The sequence below is a fragment of the Passer domesticus genome, chromosome 14 (assembly GCF_036417665.1).
Source record: "Passer domesticus isolate bPasDom1 chromosome 14, bPasDom1.hap1, whole genome shotgun sequence".
In the NCBI taxonomy this organism is placed as follows: Eukaryota; Metazoa; Chordata; class Aves; order Passeriformes; family Passeridae; genus Passer; species Passer domesticus.
The window spans coordinates 7,707,331-7,725,396 of record NC_087487.1 but is presented as its reverse complement, the minus strand read 5'-3'; the positions used below and the strand labels follow the sequence as shown (position 1 = coordinate 7,725,396).

The window sequence follows — 18,066 nt, the reverse complement described above, 5'->3', positions numbered from 1 at the left end:
AGTTTTCTATAGTTTCAGAATTTTTGTTGGTTTTTTTCCTACTTTTTTTCTTAAGAAAAACAAAATTACAATTTCTCTTTATAGCCATTGGTAGTAAAATGCTTAAAGAAGCCCAGCTGAATTAGATTCCCAGTTTGTCTTTACCAGGCTTAATTACTAAGGCTGTTTTGTTTAAGATAGTGTTATAAACAAAAGACATGTTGGAAACATGCAGATATACTGAAATCCAGCAAGACTATGGTGAGGGTAAGGGTGGCAGCATCAAATGTTAGCATCTTGGTGTGCAGCGACATTATCAAAATTTAATCCTCAAATAACTTAGGCTATTAGAAGTCACTACACTAAAATGTGCTAGAAATAGTTTCTGTAACACATTCAAAATGCAGTAAATGAAAGTATTATATAACAGTAAATTACAGTGAAGCAGCTACAACAACCAATCCATCCACACAGCACAGGAAAAAACAAAAACAGTCAGTCAAGCATCAATGTTTACAAAATCCTTTTTCCCCTTTTCCCAAAAGTTTATATTATATATAAACTTTTCATACACTGGGGATGTCTATAAGGAAACAGTAAGAAAATATATTTCTTGAACTATATTTATTAATTTCTCACTTCTCTGTCATAAACATAAGTCAGATGGTGATGATCTGGAAGGAGAAAAGTAATCTTAAGACATTCTATGTTAGACATCAAATAAAACCCTGGGAAAGCCTTGTGACCTCCACAGAAGTGGAGAATAATACTGTTTTCTGTTCTCTGAACAACTCCTCCTTGCTTATTTGCAGTCTCAAAAAGTGGAGTTTTGGTTCATGAATAGAACAATGCTGGTAAACACATGGCTAGAAAGGATGTTTGATTACAAAATCATGCTTATGGTGGCATGGCATGACTTAGTCAGATGGGTACATACATTCTGAGTTCCTTCCAAAGGAGATACAAAATGTAGTAATAACAGCCCACCTTCCTATTGCTTTTATGATAATTAAGATTCAAGTCATTACTATATGATTGAACAATGAATGTGAACTAGATGAGCTCTCATGGTTCCTTGCTATTCAATTTTTTTTTTTTGCAATTAAAAATAACAGCCTGTGCGACACACCATGTTCATGCCTTTTATCAGCCCTTTAGCAAACATGATACCAAACATGTTGGTGCACAATGCAGTTAAAACTCCTGCCATTCTAAAGGACTGATTTATTCAGTATACTTTATCTTTAAATGCTGATAGGAACACAGGAAGAAACAGAAGGGGAAAAAGTTCAAGCACTGCAACATTTAAAAATACTTTGTTCAATATTTTAAATGTTATTTGCACAGCACACTTTACTATCAGGGGTCTAATTGTATCTTCCCTGCAGAACAAGTTTTGACAAGTTTGCCACAGAAGACAACATAGGCTGATGACCTGGGATCAGAACAGGCATCTTATGCCTCCTGGATCCAGACATTGCTCACTGCAGTCATTTTATTTATTTTGTTAATAAACTTACCCTGGTTTGTATTTAAGTCTGACTGATTTATTTATGAAAAGCAATGAGTAAATACCTACAAAAGAGCTGCAGTTTTGTCATTTAACCCCAAAGCCTGTGTTACATAAACCAAGTGTGCTCCCCAGCTTTACTTTTCCCTCTAGAACGGGAGGATGCAGCAATGCTGAACTCTCAGAATCAGAGGATTCCAGGCAGCTTGTTAAAGTGCAGAAACAGTGTTTCAAAACTCTGAACAGAGGAACAGCTGTCACAGTCAGCTCAAGGAAAACAATGTAATAAATCTTCTGAAAATAAACAGAAAAGAGAAAGTGTTTACATACCTATGTCTAACAGCTGTGAATGGATCTGTAGTTTTCCAAATGTGCTTCAGTGACAAGTTTCCTGACACAGGTCAGATCTCTTGAATACCATAGTCATGCAAAAAGAGCCATTTCTCATCTACAGGAAGCATTAGCAGAGAAAGAAATAAAACCAAAACAGTGTAGTTCAGACTAAGAGCTCTAACATTCACAGGGCATGGGAAGCTGCCAGCCCCACACAACCAGCCTCCCCACCTAATTACATTCAGCTGCTTGTCATGTGGGCTTGCTGACCGATCAAGTGATCTCTTTTCCCCCTCTTAAAAAGTGAGCAAAGTAGCTAACTAGATCTCCCTAAACCCGGTAATAAACCTCGAGCCTTTGCATAAACTACTCACTCTCCTCCTTGTCTTAGGGAGAGGGAGTTGCAATGTGTAAGCACAACTTTTTCTAAGTATACAAAAAAAACCCCAAAATACAGCAACACAGTAGTCTACTATACTGAAATATGGCAAGCACCAAAGTTCCCCAAACTGGTTTTATTTCCCACCTTTACAGACAGCAGAAAAAGTTACTGATTGCAAAACTAGCAAAGACACCAGAGAGAGACCATGTGGGCAGGACTGGGGAGGACAGTGGCAGCTGTACCATAGGGCTTTGTAGGCATCTGTGCCCGGTCCTTTCTGCTGAACCACTTCTGATGGCAACAAGCTCCAAGAAGAGATCAGAGTGAGGATGTTGCCAGAAACTTCCTGAAACACAGACGCCAAACCTACAAGCCCCTGTCCCTGCACAGTCCTAAGAGACACATGCAGACATTTTAAACATTTAAATAACTTCAAGGAAATAAAGCTACTGCTTTAAGATGTAAACCAGCTCTTCAATGAGTCAGTTCACAAGGGCCTGTTAACACAGGTCCCCAAGAGGCAGAACCCACAGGTCTGTCCCAATTTCAACACCAGTGTCTGCACCGAGGCACTCACTGGGTGGAGGACCCTGCACTGAGCCAGGACCTTCAGCCCCTGCAGCCCCACGAGGCCTCGTCCCCTCTCAGACACCCTGACATTCGAGATGCTCACAGGAGAGCACTGAAAGCTGTGGACAAAGCAACTTTTGCATTCACCGTGTAAGATTTAGCTGATATGAGCTTTTGCAGACAAGTGTCCTTGCACAATCCTTTCTTGTCTCTGTTTATTTCCTCAAGCTGCTTCAAGAGCAGCAAAGAAAGGAAATTAAGGTGGTGTCTCAGGCTAGTCTCCAATATTATAATATAAGAAGTGTTGCAGAAAGGCTGCTACAAATATTTAACATATGGATTCATCTACCAGTAACAAAGACAACGCCACAAGCTTCTTAACTCTCACTTGTTTCAGTGCTCAACTATCTTGCCTCTTTTCATGTGAATCAAGGCAATTTTTATTTTCCTTGCCCTGGTGAACATCTATTATACAGAGCTGGAACACTTTTTCATGCCCTGCCTTAGTATTTTTCCAGCATTAACTAAAATCCATTTCTTTGACATTTAGTTACAGGTGGTAATTTTTAAAACTCTATCAATTCTTGGCTCAATTCAATCTTCTGAAAATTTCACCAGTTTTAGAGGAATATAAAAGGCCCTTTTTTGCTCCCACATGCAACTAAAAAACAGAATTGTGTTCAATTTTCAGCAATGTGCTTATTTTTAATCTTTAACTGCTTGCTTCCCCGATCAATACCAGCACATTTGCTTGACTGTGAAGAAATATTCAGACCACAAGCACACTAGAATGTCTGGTAACTGCTCCAGAGTGCAGAAGGAGGAACAGGATAAGAAGTGTTGACAGACAAAGCAGCAATTCTGCCATGTTGCAAACAGCCCTGTGGGGTGACTACAAACACTAAGCACAAACTGTCTGGAAGCCTCAATCTCAATCTCTCCCAATGTAAATAGAGTTCAAACTCTTCCATACAGTCAGATGTTTGCCATCTTTAATGGGAAAACAATTCATAAATAATCCCCAGACTTCAGAGTTTTATTTCAGGATGAAATGAGGCTGCTCAACTCGTCTCTCACCAGCTTGGTCTGAGGAACACCAACTAATTCTTCCTTCCTCCCTACCAGGCAAGGGTTTGCCAGAAAACTTTATTTCAGCTGTACCTTTCTTTTTGAGGGTGAATTTGTGTTGATTTCAAACTGGAGAGTTATAAACTGGGAGGACATCAATGTTTGGTTATTTATAGTGTCTATTTTTAAACAAACACGTTTGCAGCCTCTCAGCAAATGCTGGAGAGGCAGCTGAGGCAGCCCTGCTGTGGTGGCAGGAAGCAAACACAAACCAAGCAGCAACAGCTGGGACAGGAACCACTGCAGGCAGCCCAAGGTGAGCCTTCCTCCCACTGCTACCCCAGTCCTAGGGGGTTGGAAGAGCTTGGACAATTTCTTAGTTTATGTAGGGGATCAAAATTACTGAAACTGTAAAATGTAGGTTTGAAGCTCCAGCTCTACAAAGGAATACCCATCTTCTCTGCTATTCAATATTCACAATGTTTTTACAAGTTGTACGAACAAGATGATCTGAATGCATGGAATTTATGGTTAACTTGTAAAACTTTTCTATGCTTTACAGGCCTAGGAATTTAAGAGGAAATTTGAGGAGTTAAACACAGTGAACAGTGTGGAGCGTTCTTCAGTATAAGCATCAGAGTATTTGCCTTCACACACTCCATACCCTTGAGAAAGGTTGCAGGTGTCCAAACTGTCCCGTAGCAGATGTTTCCTCTCTAAGAAAAAGGCTGGATTGTTACCTGCCTGCAGAAATAAAGACATCTGCCACTGGAGACAGGAATAGGAGAACTGGATCTAGTAACAGCCCATTTCAGATGATGCTACAGAACACATCCCTGTTTCCAAAGCCAAGAGCTGTGCCTAACATCAGTGTCATCTGCCCCTGCTATACAGTAACAAGTCAGTAACTCAGGAACTAAAAGGACATGAAAGGAGGAGATAAATTCCATATAAAGGACTTTTTTCTTTTGCTTTCGTCTCACCAATATCCCTCCAGAAAAAAAAAAAAAAGGGCAACCCCCACTCACAAAATCAGCTTTCACACCAGAACTGTTATAGCTGAACTTTGCCAGGACCAAATAATGAAATATCCCTTCAGTGATTAAAATAAAAGTAGGTCAGGCAAGCCTTCCTGCTACCCAAAGGCACAACTGCTAAATATTTAGTAATATTAGAGAGTAAAGTAAAACTTTCATTAAGTTCTTTCAACTGTAAGCCAATCTAGGCAATTTCTAGCAATGGTGACAGAGCTTCTTTTTAGTATTGCCTGTGATAAATGATTGGCATGTTTAAGATCTGTAACATTTTAATATAGAAAGGAGGTTATTAAAAATATTCCCCTCCAAGAGAGTCTCCAGATAACTAACTTCCAAGAATTACCAGAGTCTCTTTAACAATAAAATCTAACAGTAAAATAATCAACAAATGAAAAGCATCAATTTTGCTTTCATACAACATCATACTGCCTAAAGACAGGAATCCTTTGCAGCAGCACTCAACATCAGCACTTCAAAAAACTTCAGACCAAACTCTGTCATCAGAAAAAAACATCAAAAGACTACTTCCCAAATAAGATTTATATATGGTTATATTTGACCTCAGAAAAGATTAGTAAGATTATCCCAAACAAGCAATTCTAATTGATCTGTCAATTCTGTCAAAACTGCAGGCTTCTGCCTCCACAACAATTTCTATTATGCAGTCTGTCCCAAGGCAAAGCCAAGTGGAGATGCCTATTCCAGATCTGAATCAAGAGGGGAAGGAAAGAACCCTTTAATATTTGAACCAGGTTCTCTCTCTCTTATTACAGTTCTGAAATCTCAGAAAGAAAATAGTATTAAAAAATACTATTGTACATGTCCTTGAATAAGATGGTACAACACCAAGAAACAGTCAAAACAGGCTTATTTAAAATAGCAATAAAATGTGTATGAATAAATATGATTGTTTTGAGTGAAATGAGCAAATGTGATCATTTTGTACGCAGGAAACAGTATTTTGGCAACCTTCACACTACTCAAATTCCATAATCTGTACTCAAAAGAACATTTAACCTAAAGATGGATGAATTATTTGACATGCTACAGTTCTTCTGTGGGACTGTGTTGGCTCCCATTTGGTGAGACCTGCGATGTGCAGGCCTGACTGCATGCAGAGGGCACCTAGAGCAGCTCTGTGTGAGACACCAGTGGCCCTGCATTGGGTGAGAAGCTGTAAAAGCACCAATAATCTGATGTCTCTATCATCAGCCTGAAGAGCTACAAATCTCATTTTAGATCAATGAGCTTTATCTACTTTAAAGGGTTGATGACTAAGTGAACTTTTTTAATTAAAAAACACTATCTTTACAGGAAGCTGCTGTACCCATTGAAAGGAACGTGTGCACTACAGCTACCAAAGAAAGGATTTTCAATTTTTTACAATCCTATATTAATACAGCTTTGAAAGTTTCTGTCATATTTCTATCCACACTTCAGCGAAATTGAGATGTGTTTATTCTTGGCACTACCTGATCCAACATGTTATTTGAAAACCAATCTCAGCAGAGCTGGGTTTTCTTTCCAGCACAAGATCCTGTTCACATCTTTTCTGAACCTACTTAATAGGGCAAGTGGTTCATTATTCTCCTCGTAAGCTGTCAACAGTGCCTTTTGCACTTCAACTCTGCTCTCAGGAGGAAAAATGGAAAGGTTAATTATGTGAACTATGTGGCAGACAGAGAAGTCTGCTGCTTCTGAGCTACAGCAAAGTCTTGCTTCTGCAGTGTATTGTTTGATCTTCCATGCAATAAAGCACATGAAACCAAATTAAACACCTGTGATGCCTATTTTTTTCTACCATTTCTTAAAGCATGAACACTATTAACATGAGAGCTCCTTCATATTCCCATTTATTCAGTGACTCCCCAGGTTAACTAACCTGACTGGTTGATCTGCCTTCCTTCAGGGTGTGCAGGAGGAATGGGTGGGCTTGGAAAGGTGGTGATTCTGCAGTATGTTACCAAAGCAGGTCTTTCAGTTCCATTCCACTCCCTGTGTGACTCCCAATTACTAAAAACGTTACTGCTCCCTTTCTCCATGCTCCCACAGGATGCTAGGCTGAAGAAAAACTCCCTAAGGCTCAACACACCACACTCGAGATTATGAATGCAATAAGGATCTCTTGGAACAAAGCTCCAAATTTGCAATGCAAAAAACAAAGCTGAAATGAGGACGTGCCTCTTAGCCTGGTTTCCTAAGGAAACAAAGCTCATTAGAGAGGGGCAGAGACATGGAATTTCTATTATTTCTGCCTTCTCCCCCAACATTTGAATCTGCTGATCAGCTTTAATGCTCCTTTATAGAGGGGAAGAAACCACGAAGATCTGAACTTCCTGAACACTCTGTGAAAAAATGGCAAAAAAAAATGGCAGCCTGGATAAAGGGAAGACTGGGATGTGTGCCTCCCCTGGAAGCTGGCAGTCAGAGTTTCCAGGTCTGCAAGGGAAACCCACCAGCTGCCCAGGTTGTACCTGCTGCAGCACATACTGTGACAGTCATTCAATTTACATTTACTTTCAAGTTGGATTTAGAAGACATTATCTATTTTAAAAGCAAATTAAATTTAAGCACATCTATTATTAAAAAGCAAATTAAATAAAACCGATGAGATTTTGCCATATCAGCAGTTCAGATCTGGGAGAGGAGGAGTTGTCTTCTGTTTCAAAACCTGCTAAAAAGCATGATTCCACTTTTGCAGCATGCTCTTTTCACAGGCCTAACAAAGCCTGCTCTGCAGCTCCTCCTGGCACACAGCAGGATCTCCAGCCTTGTGGGCTATATCCAAACTGACAATTCTAGAAAACTATCAAATAAAGATTTATATTCACCTCTTCTATTTCATAGGTAAAGAACATTTTAAAAACTACTACTTTAACAACTCTAACTTAATTTAATAACTCAATTTTATATTTATCCAAGCTAAAATTACAAGAATTTTGCTATGAAATTCAGAAGAAACACAAATCAGACAGTACTATATTCAAACTTGGTTAACACCATCTCTGTACAGAGATGTCTTTCCTGACGCCATTCCAAGAAAAAATATGGAAAAAATAAGTATTAGTCAGACAGTTCATGCCCTGACAGAAAAGACCTGTCAAGCTGAATCAGTGTTAGAGGAGAAAGTCAGTGGAGCATGTGCAGTTATGTGCGCAGGATCTGAAAGTGCTGCATGAGAAAATCTGTTGGAAATGGATAATACCAGCAGGGCTAGAACTGCCCTGATACCTGTATTTGGGGTCATATTCAGTCATGCATAAAGTTGGCTTAAAACAAAACAAGCAGGGGTGGGGGAGGAGGAATTATGATTAGCCTTTGCAAATGAAAAAAAAAAGAAAAAAAACAAGCCACCATTAAAAGACCTCAATTATCCAGGGTTTTTTTGCTATAATCTGCATTCTGAATGTTATCTAGGTTTCCAAGCAGACATGAAAGCACCAGCCACTGGCAAGAACTGTAGCAGCAAATCATCTCATGCAAACCTTGCATAAAACCATTTCACAGCACAAGCAGTCCCACAACTGTGAGCCTTGAGTGCTACCCTGAAATTCTCAAAATGCACCACACTCCATGACAGTCACACAATTACCAGCAGGGATCTCCAGGAGAAAGGTCATTTCCCTCAGCAACCACCAATACAAAATACTATACTAGCAAGACTGGTGGAGACATAGGAGAAAAACAGAAAACTTGCATTTTTATTCATAAAAATGAATGAAGTTTTCTTTCCCCCCTACCACCATACATGCTTTATTAGTCCTTATCATCACTAGCAGCCTTCAGTCTAGTTCAGATATTCCCTTTCCCCAAGGATGTTACTGGAATGAATTGTCTTCTTCCTTTCAGTTCACAGAGCAACCACTTTCCTTACAGTCTTCGGGTGATAAGGGAACCAAATGAAATATCACAGTTATGAAAATAATGAGCCAGGCCTTAAGAGTGAGACTGGGCTGACTCTGGACTTCTCCAGAGAACCTTCATCACCTTTAATTACATAAGCTTAATACAAGTATTATAAAAATTGTGTATCCATTGTTTTCAATTTTGATTTACATTCTGCTGTTTCTAATTCAAATCTGAAAGGAGCTCACATACCTGAAAGCCTGTCCTTTCCAACCAAATAAACTGCTCTAATAAAAGATATTTTTTCTACCCATGGAGCTCTCCTTACCTGAAAGTATTACTGAAGAGTCAGTTTTTATCTACTTTCCTCTTTATTCCTTTATCCTGTTATCACCTTTTAAACCAATAGCAGTACACAGCTGCTAAACTGCAGTCACAAACTCCAAACTTAATTTGGACTCATCTACTTGATTTGTGTAGCAGTGTCCTTATACCCACGCAATGTTTTATTTGCAAATAAAATATTTCAGCAAGATGCACTCCTTACAGTCCTTTCATTCACATATCACACTGACACAGAATTACTGCAGAAGTGTACAGTTATTTTCAAAATACTTTTTGCAAGTGCCCCGCAAACTTGACTTTTAATTTTAAAACACTGATTACATATTAACCAACTTCTTTTGTCCATTGCAAATCACAGATTTCTAGAAAAGTTGTACTCCTGCTAAGTTTGTATCTTCACTGCTGCTTCCTGCCCCTTTGCTACCTTACTACCAGTCTTCACATTGTCTTCCAGAAGTGCCTTTTTCTGACATGCTTTATTCTTACCCATTTCTCATCAATAAAAGTAGCAGACATAGAGAAAGAAAACACCTATGGGAAATGGGTTTGCAGACTCAGGAAAATATCACTGCACTGGTTTACACTTTGATATTATCCTCAGAGCCATAGAAGCAAGGATATTTGCCTGGGTTTTTTTTCCTCCTGTAGTCTAAAATATTGAAGAACTTGTTAGGTCAGCTCCAGAGTGCTGAAATGCACCAGTATGTGAAAAGAATTCCACCACCCAGGATATGCAAAACTGTCACACACCCCCCAAAGCATCCCCAGCCCTTTGAAGCCACACCAACACCACAGGAAATAAAGTATGCTGGTTATATGTCATATTTTAATCTACATGCCATAAGGTTTATTAGATTGGAAAATAAATCACAGGCACTGAGACTACTTATTACTATAAATCAAAAGTAAATTCTGCTGATTTATGTATGAAAATACAACAATGTAAGGGTGTTTCAGAAAAGAAAGGCAGGACTAGGACTTATTCACAAAGCTCCACTGGAGATAAAAGTCTCATTAAATGTTTAAGTGATCTCAGCTGATTTAACATGGTTCAAGTTAGTCCTGCCTCCTGACAGGGATGCAGTTCTGACTAAGGAGAGAAAAAAAGAAATGAGGAAAAGAACCTGATAACCAGATGCTACATCCAGAGAAAGACTGATTGGGAATATAACTGTATAAATAGAAAAAAAAAAGTGTTTCTGTTACAAAAGCTGCCTTTTAGGTTAGAATTTATCTATCTATGCTGTACTTAAGCAACTTTTTTAGGCATGTTTGAAGCCCGTGCTGTAAACTCAAAGATTTTCTCTGCAGCACTGAGTGGTATCTACAAAAGCAAGTTCCAGAGCACTGTGCATGCCCAGCCCAGGAAAAGTTCACCTATAAGTATCTAAGTAACCCTCTGCAGGACCAACCACATGTGCAGAGTACAATAATGCAGCTTTAATACAGATGGAAATATTTGATGATTAATTATTTATAAACGCAACTTAATTATTTGCTGAGACATCAACAGGGGAAAAGGAGTTCTCATTCTATATATTACACCTCTAGTGCCAATTTTGCCTGTTTCTTCAGATTAAATTAAATTCTAACCACCTCTGTTGACTGTGACAGACTGATCTTAGTAATGGAGTTGATCTGCAAGGGCAGGGTTATGCTGGAAACTGACAGACCTATCACTGGTCATTTACCAGCATGGCAGATGCCTGGCAGGAACAGCACAACCAAGAATTCAAAGGCACACAGGCCTTGCTGCACGTAATACTTGTTTCTGTAAATGTCAAATGCTGCTTAAGAATTCTTTTATCTCACCCTATCTTCTCTTTGAAAGAAAAGGAAATGTGTAATCAAGTGATAAAATAATGTGTTCCTGTGTTTAATGATAGCAATAAAACAAACTTACAGTCTGGTTTTAGACATCTGGTTGCTCATGAGAAGTTTTGTTAACTGTGAAAATAAACCAGTGTAAGTTGTAGCACACCCTCTCTCCCAAACTCCTTTGTGCAAGAGATTAAGTAGATGTAAAATCAGAACCCTGAACGAGAAACACAGGAACATGCTGTTCTTCTTAACCATGCTTTTGAGACATTCATTTAGCATTACAAATACCATTCCTACATTTACCTATCAACATTTGAAATGCATATTGCAGTATATGCTTTTCCCTGGCTGGAAAATACTTGGAACACTCACAAAATTAGTAAAAGTCTATGACAAGAAAGAAGGGCTGAAGATGTCTATGTCAGATTAAGTTTCCAAGAAAGGGCAGAATAGATTTTGTAGAGTTTCAAAGAAAAACCTGAAAGTGTAGCAACACATCACTTCGCAGAACTAACCCCAAACATGTACTTGTCACCGTGATGAAAAACCTCCTAAGCACCATCTATGAGGGAATTGTCAGAAGAGCCATACAGTCAAGAAGCTCAAAATATTCCTGATACACGTCTAAGACATAAAAATTGAGTGGTTTCAACAGTTCTAAGCATGTCCTTTATACTTTGCTAGCACCATCAAAAATACCACTTGTATATTAATATACTCTAGTTATTTACAGAGTTAGGAAAATCAATAGATGTTTCTAATGGGCTTCGCTTTCTTGAGACCCAAAATCATCAAAGTGTAAATTCAGCCCAAGCATTACAATTCAGGCTGAAGGGCCTTCTCAGCACAAAGGCTCCCTCAGACAAACATGCAATGCTCAGAAAGGAGCAACAGGTCTGTTGATAGTCACATACAAGATCCGAGTCCCGGCTAGGCAGATGTGACATTATTATAGCGCTCTCACGACTGACCATTCTTAAAGCCTTTTAAAAAATTTAAGCCAGACATGCATTCTTTTCTGCGAAAGGAGCGCAGGTGTAAAGCGGCGGGAGCTCGCAGCGCCTGCAGAGCGGCGCGGGCAGGCCCGAGCGGGGCTGCTCGCTGGGCTGCCGGCAGCAGCCGAGGGGAAGCACCTGAGGGGCGGCCCCAAGGCCGAGGCTGCGGACGGCTCGCCCTCACCTCCCGGGCGAGGCCCCTTTGTCAAAGCCCGGGTCGCTGTTCTGGAGCCGCGGGGCGCCGGCACCCGGAGCTCCCCGCCCGAAACACCGTCCCGGGGCTCTGACCAAGCCCTGTGCCAGCCCGGCCGAGCCGAGCTGCCCCTGCTCGCTGCCTCTCCTGCCGCCCTACCTGCTCGGCCGCCGGAGCTCCCGCAGCCGCGTCACGCCGCACCTGCCTCTTTTTGGGCTCCGACCGTGTCTTTTCCGTCAAGGCAACATCACTTCCCGTACGGCCCGAGGTGGGGGCGGGCCGGGCGGCACCGCCCCGGCGTGTCCCGGCCCCGCCGCGGCCACCTGGGCGGGCAGAGCGCGGCCCGAGGGCAGCACCGCGCGGCGCTCGGCGGCGCGGGCCGGGCCGGCTCCCCAGCCCTTCCCTCCTCGCCGCTCTGGAAGATCTCGCGCGGTTAGTCACCATTCATGGGAGGCAAAACAGGTTTTGCAGCGCAAATCCGCGGTGCCTGGTTAATGCACACCACTGTGGTTTAATGAGCTCCTCCTGCCGCCTGCTGGCTGCCTGCCTTCCCCCGCAAGGGAAGAGTGCTCTTCACTCTCAGCAGCTTCCCAACAAACGCTTTAAATCCAGCAGTCTCAAGAATTCAGCAAGCAGAGTCTTAAGCTCAGTTGCATCAATAACCTTTTCTACCTGCATCTGTTCAGCCGTACTCTTTCTTGAGGCTTTTCAAATACAACTGCCATCTTTATGGACAATTCCAGTCATTATATTTACGAAGGAAGTGCCTTCTAGACCTGAGCTACACTTCTTCAAAATAGCCTTTTCAATATTTAGTGGTACTGTAAAGGAAGCTGCTGGAGTCACTGCAGTAATTCAGTGATTGCACTGAACTTCTGTGGCAATATGGAGCATTTCCTTATGGAGTCAGGGAATGGTTTGGGTTGGAAGGGGCCTTAAAGACCATCTAGCTCCACTAGACCAGGCTACTCAAAGCCCCATCCAGCCTGGCCTTGGACACTTCCAGAGATGGGGCAGCCACAGCTTCTCTGGGCAACCTGTGCCAGTAACTCATCATCCTCACTGTAAAAAATTTCTTCCCAATATCTAATCTAAACCTGCCCTTTCAGTTTAAAGCCACTGCCCATGTAATGTCATGTCCAAACTGCATTAATGCACTCAAATGCACCTCCCAGCCTACCTTCTACTGCTATCCTCCCATCTCAGCTTCTATACCATTGCCTCCACCTACAACATTGTTCCTGGCTTAAAATATAGACACACAAACAATTGGTTTCTTCCCCCGTTCTGTACAAACAAGGTTCTGTGTTAAAACCAAAATCTGGCATAAGTTTGTCCCAAGATCTCCTGGGTTTGGTTTCTTTTTAGATTACTGAAGTCTTGAAGTATCTACTGATTTGGTTTCCCCAAGTCTCAGATTCTGTTCTGTCAGACTAATCCACACCTACTCAAAGAGGTATGCTTCCTTCCTAAGCTACACACTGAGGCTCTTCTCAATTATAACCCATTTCCCAGGCAGATTTATGTATTTTATATCTACTGTAGCCTCACTCTGTCAGAAATGATATCTGTGTGGAACACATGTGCTATGTGTGTTTATGTACATATGGCCAGGTCTGATCATAAGCTACCAAAGTTGGGTGCAGTTCCCTCCTCAGCCATTTGCACAACTGCTTTCCCAACTGAGCTGACGTATTAAGAACTGACACCATGAGAAGCAGAGACAAATGGTATTTATCACTTGGAGGATCAGATCAGAGGCAATCCAACAAAACCCATGAAGCATAATCACACAGCAGCAGCTTTCTTTTTCGAGTTTCCTGATGTTATTTAAATGTAGAAGTGAAACAGCCCTTCAGGCATTCAGAGTGCCATCCATGATTCAACATTCACGTCCCGAGCTCTGGTACCAAACCGGCAGGCACGGAGCTGCAGCAGGCGGGCGGCTCCAGCGCGGGGCCGGGCTGCGGAGGCGGCCGGGGCGGGGCGGCCCTGGCAGGCGACGGTCGCGCCGGCTCCGAGCGGCTCCATTCCCCGACGGACGGGGCGTGCGAGGCCGGGCTGCGAGGCGGTGCCCGGGAGCGGCGGCGCTCGCCTCCCTCAGGGCCTCTTGTCGGGCGCGGCGTCCGGCGGCGGCGCGGCGGGGCCGTGTGGGGCCGCGGGCGGCTGGAAGAGCGGCCCGTAGATGTAGAGCCCGCTGGCCACGCCGAGCGCCACGGCCACGGCCACGTGCTGCAGCGGCAGCCGCCCCCTCATGCCGGCAGGCGGCGCTGCCGCGGGCGCGGACACGCGTGGGGCGGGCGGGCGCGCACTGCGGCGCGGCCCCGGCTCGGCTGCGGCCCCGGCGCCCTCACCTGAACGCGGGACGCGGCAGAGCCCCGGCTTCCCGCTGGCTGCAGGCAGCGGACGGAAGTACCGGCGCTGTCCCGCCTCCCGCGGCCGCGCATGCCCCGGCGGGGGAGGCGGCCGGGGAGCTGCGGGCGCGGATGCCGGAGGCGGTGCGGCTCCGCAAGCGGCGGTCGGTGCTGTACAGCTCGGCCGGGGCGGCGGCCGCGCAGCGAGGCGCCGGTGAGCGGGGCCGGGCCGGGCGGGGAGGGGCAGGGCTGGGGGGCGGCCCCCGAGGGGCCCGTGACGGACCAGCCTCGCCCCCGCAGGTGCGGCCGCGCCCGCGTCGCTGCTGGTGCTCGCCCTGGCGCTGCGGACGCTCAATTGCTTCCTCGTCCAGACCAGCTTCGTCCCGGACGAGTACTGGCAGTCGCTGGAGGTGGCCCATCGCATGGTCTTCAAATATCCTTGGCCTGCCGCGGCCCCCGCGCCCTCTCAGCGCTCCCCGCGGTGCCGCGGGCGGTGAGCGCTCGGGCACGGCTCTCCCCGGCTGTCGGGTGTTGGCTTCACAGCAACAAACACCCCACCGCTCTGGCCCAAGGGACAGAAGGTCTCGATCCGGATGGCTGGGGTGAAACTTTTCCTTTCAGCTGGTCGTGATCTGTCCTTAATATTCATAATTATGGTTACCTGACTTGGGAATGGACAAGTAGCTTAAGGGGCTACTCGTACCCACTGATCTTTGCAAGCATGTACAAAGCATTACAGCTGCTGGCTAAGGATAATGTTCAGCTGCTGGTGAGTATAATCAAAAAATGTGCATCTGCTACTAAAATTCAATTTTAAAGTACTGTATTTAAACACAGAGTATTTTTATCATTGTCCAAGTAAAATGCTAAGCCTTGAGTCTGGCAATTAGGGATGTGTGAGCACAGAGATCCCACTGACTTCCCATGGGGGCAGAACTCATTAACAGATTTCCAGTCACAACACTGATGCCTGCAAGTGCAGAGGTCTCCATCAATCTCTTGGATTTTCATACTGATTGTGTTTGCCACTACATCATAATTGCACAGTATTCCAAAGTGTTTAGCAATGTATATTTGCACTCAACCCACAAGGACTAACAACAGCCCCTTTTGATTTCTGTTGGAGATAGATAATTCTACTTTCCATCTCTGAACACTTTCAGTTTAAGTTCAGATAGTCTCTGTTTTGGCAAAAGTACTATCCTTACCCAAGGCCCTTACTATTTCATTTTTAAAATCATAAAAAGCTATAGAGAGTACTCACCAATTCACTATTTGCATACTTGAACAGTCATTCACTAATTCAGTCCTCTCCTAAAACTTGGAATTTAACTTGGTTTGTTGCAAGTACAATTTTCTCTCTGCTTACACAGATCTGGGTCCCTAGGCTTGCACAGGCAGTGCTGGCTGCTTTTGCTGATGTGAAGCTTTACTCATTAGTGCAACACCTTGAAAATTCAGAAACAGCAAAGTTCGTGGTGAGTCACAGTCTTTAAAAAATTTTGCATGTTAATAAGCACTGGTTTTGCATTGTAAGATAAGTGAGTGTAAATAAGTGCAAAATTCCATGTCACATCTTGAAGAATTACCACCTTCATTTAGGTGAACTTGTTTTAATGTGTTCATAATTATTTTCAGTTCTTCTGCCAACTCTGTTCCTGGTTTACATGGTATTCCTGTACCAGAACTCTAACAAACACCATGGAGACTATTCTTACCATTTTTGCTCTTTCCTACTATCCAATAAAAGGCTCCAAGATGGGGAACAGGTGAGAAACTTCCTCCAAACAGTACTGATAATTTTTGGTTTGGGATGACACCAATCCACTGATATTGTTTAAAATGCTAACTTTTTTCTTTTCCAAAGCCTTAGCAAGAGTTCTGTCTCATGGAATGAAAACTCTAGTATTTCCTCTAAATACTTTTTTAAGATTATGTTATAGCTGGATGTAAAATTAGCTATTCCCCTCTTTCCTTTTGCAAAGTGTGACTTTATGGGAAGCTTTTATTTTAAACTTTAAAACACTGGAATATACAGTAACTTGGGAAAACACAACAAAAGCTTTTTGGAGTCAGATATAGGTGAATTTGTGGTCACAAATTTCTTTATCACTCGCTATTTTAAAGTAGGTACCTGTAGTTAGCAACTCCATTGTAACAAAGCAATTCTAGAGTTGCAGCCTTCTAAGCAAGAGAGAGTATCTGCACTCACCTGCAGTATGAAAAACTTTTGGCCAGAGAGGTGACAGTTGTTGAAATGTCACTGTCTGGCAAAGAACTGACCAGACTTTTTGATAAGCTGCTGGGTTTTTTATGTTTCTTCCTTCTAGTTGTAAGTATTTAGCTTTGGTTGCACTTGCCATTGTTATTCGTCCCACTGCTGTTATCCCGTGGATGCCTTTGGTCTTCAGCCATTTTTTGCAAGAACAGAGGAAAGCAGACCTTATCCTACACAAGTGCATTCCAGTTGGGTAAGTTCTTTCTCAGTTTAAACTGGGACTGTGCACAGCTACATCTAAAGATTGGTTTTATCACTGCAAAGGCAGACAAGCCAAAAAACCTGATATCATGTAAATAAAAAAAGAGAATAAATAGAGTCTTTGGCAAAAGTTTAAGGAAGGGGCGTGTTTCCTTTAAACTGTTGTACATGCTGCAAAAAAGCACCAGGAAAGATTTCATGATGGTGAGACAGGAGCAGCATTCAAGGTTAGTCTGGGATTGTGCCAAGGATACCAGGTGATGGCAAGTGGCCATGAGTATGGATGATCTCAAAAATACTAGGAATCAGAGTTTTGATGGCTGGAGAAGATACAAAAGCAATTCAGGCAATATCAGTGCAACAAACTTTCCATTTTTGCAGATTGGTCACAGTAGGAACCTCTTTAATAATTGACCGTGTGTTTTTTGGTGAGGTAAGCTGTTTTAAACTTGACTTATAAGAAGAAGGTTGGGGTTTAGTATTTTAGCATTGATGGATATTTCAGATTTCTCTGACTTCTCTTGTTTCCGTGACAGTGTATGGCCTCTGATCTCTAAATATATCCTAAGCCACATACCCTTGAACAATGACTTCTCAGGTATTTCAAATGATGGACTGTTACATAAAATCAGTATGCTCAGTCCTCAATAGTTATCTACAAACTTACACACTTCTGTGATTAATTGCTAAATAGAAGAAGTCCATGCTGAGTCTTAGTAAAAAAAAAAAAAACCAACCTAAAATAGGAGTGAAAATGTATTATATGATGACTGTGTAATTCAATGTAGCTGTTGGGTTTGACTGTGGATTTGTGTTTAACTCCTCCTTATCTCCCAGTGGGTACTGGTTCAGCTGAACTTCTTGAAATTCAACGTGCTGCAGAATTTGGGAACATTTTATGGCTCCCACCCTTGGCACTGGTACCTGACCCAGGGACTCCCAGTTGTCCTGGGTCCCCACCTGCCGTTCTTTATTCACGGCTGTGCGCTGGCACCCAGGCGGTACCGCATCCTTCTGCTGGCACTGATCTGGACACTGCTGGTGTACAGGTAATCTCCTGAGTGGAACTGCTGCCTCTCACTGGTTGTGTTCTTTGCAAAGCTCCTGTCCTGTCCAGAACAAAGCAGCGTAGTATTCAGTTAAGTGATAGAAAA

General features: G+C 42.9%; 3 protein-coding genes across 6 annotated transcripts in view; 1 reads left to right on the top strand and 2 right to left on the bottom strand.

Moving 5' to 3' along the window:
- Positions 1 to 14,535, bottom strand: part of RAB27A (RAB27A, member RAS oncogene family) — a 31,679-nt gene extending 17,144 nt beyond the window's left edge. The window contains exons 1-2 of one of the 4 annotated variants that reach the window (XM_064388611.1): positions 12,239 to 12,494; positions 1,820 to 1,937 (exon numbers count right to left, since the gene is read on the bottom strand). The gene's annotated coding sequence lies outside the window, so the exon portion shown is untranslated. Of the gene's footprint in view, positions 1 to 1,819; positions 1,938 to 2,053; positions 2,072 to 12,238; positions 12,495 to 14,433 lie in introns of those variants that run through there. The other 3 variants (XM_064388612.1, XM_064388616.1, XM_064388610.1) reach the window with 3 other exon arrangements.
- PIGB (phosphatidylinositol glycan anchor biosynthesis class B) overlaps positions 14,438 to 18,066 on the top strand; it is an 8,197-nt gene continuing 4,568 nt past the window's right edge. The window contains exons 1-8 of the mRNA XM_064388606.1: positions 14,438 to 14,647; positions 14,734 to 14,866; positions 15,085 to 15,202; positions 15,807 to 15,911; positions 16,072 to 16,202; positions 16,764 to 16,904; positions 17,294 to 17,345; positions 17,750 to 17,961. Of these exons, the coding sequence (XP_064244676.1) occupies positions 14,566 to 14,647; positions 14,734 to 14,866; positions 15,085 to 15,202; positions 15,807 to 15,911; positions 16,072 to 16,202; positions 16,764 to 16,904; positions 17,294 to 17,345; positions 17,750 to 17,961 (974 nt within the window). The 5' untranslated portion in view covers positions 14,438 to 14,565. The remainder of the gene's footprint in view (positions 14,648 to 14,733; positions 14,867 to 15,084; positions 15,203 to 15,806; positions 15,912 to 16,071; positions 16,203 to 16,763; positions 16,905 to 17,293; positions 17,346 to 17,749; positions 17,962 to 18,066) is intronic.
- The window catches only part of CCPG1 (cell cycle progression 1), a 26,446-nt gene continuing 25,410 nt past the window's right edge, over positions 17,031 to 18,066 (bottom strand). The window contains exon 10 of the mRNA XM_064388605.1: positions 17,031 to 18,021. Within this exon, the coding sequence (XP_064244675.1) occupies positions 17,990 to 18,021 (32 nt within the window). The 3' untranslated portion in view covers positions 17,031 to 17,989. The remainder of the gene's footprint in view (positions 18,022 to 18,066) is intronic.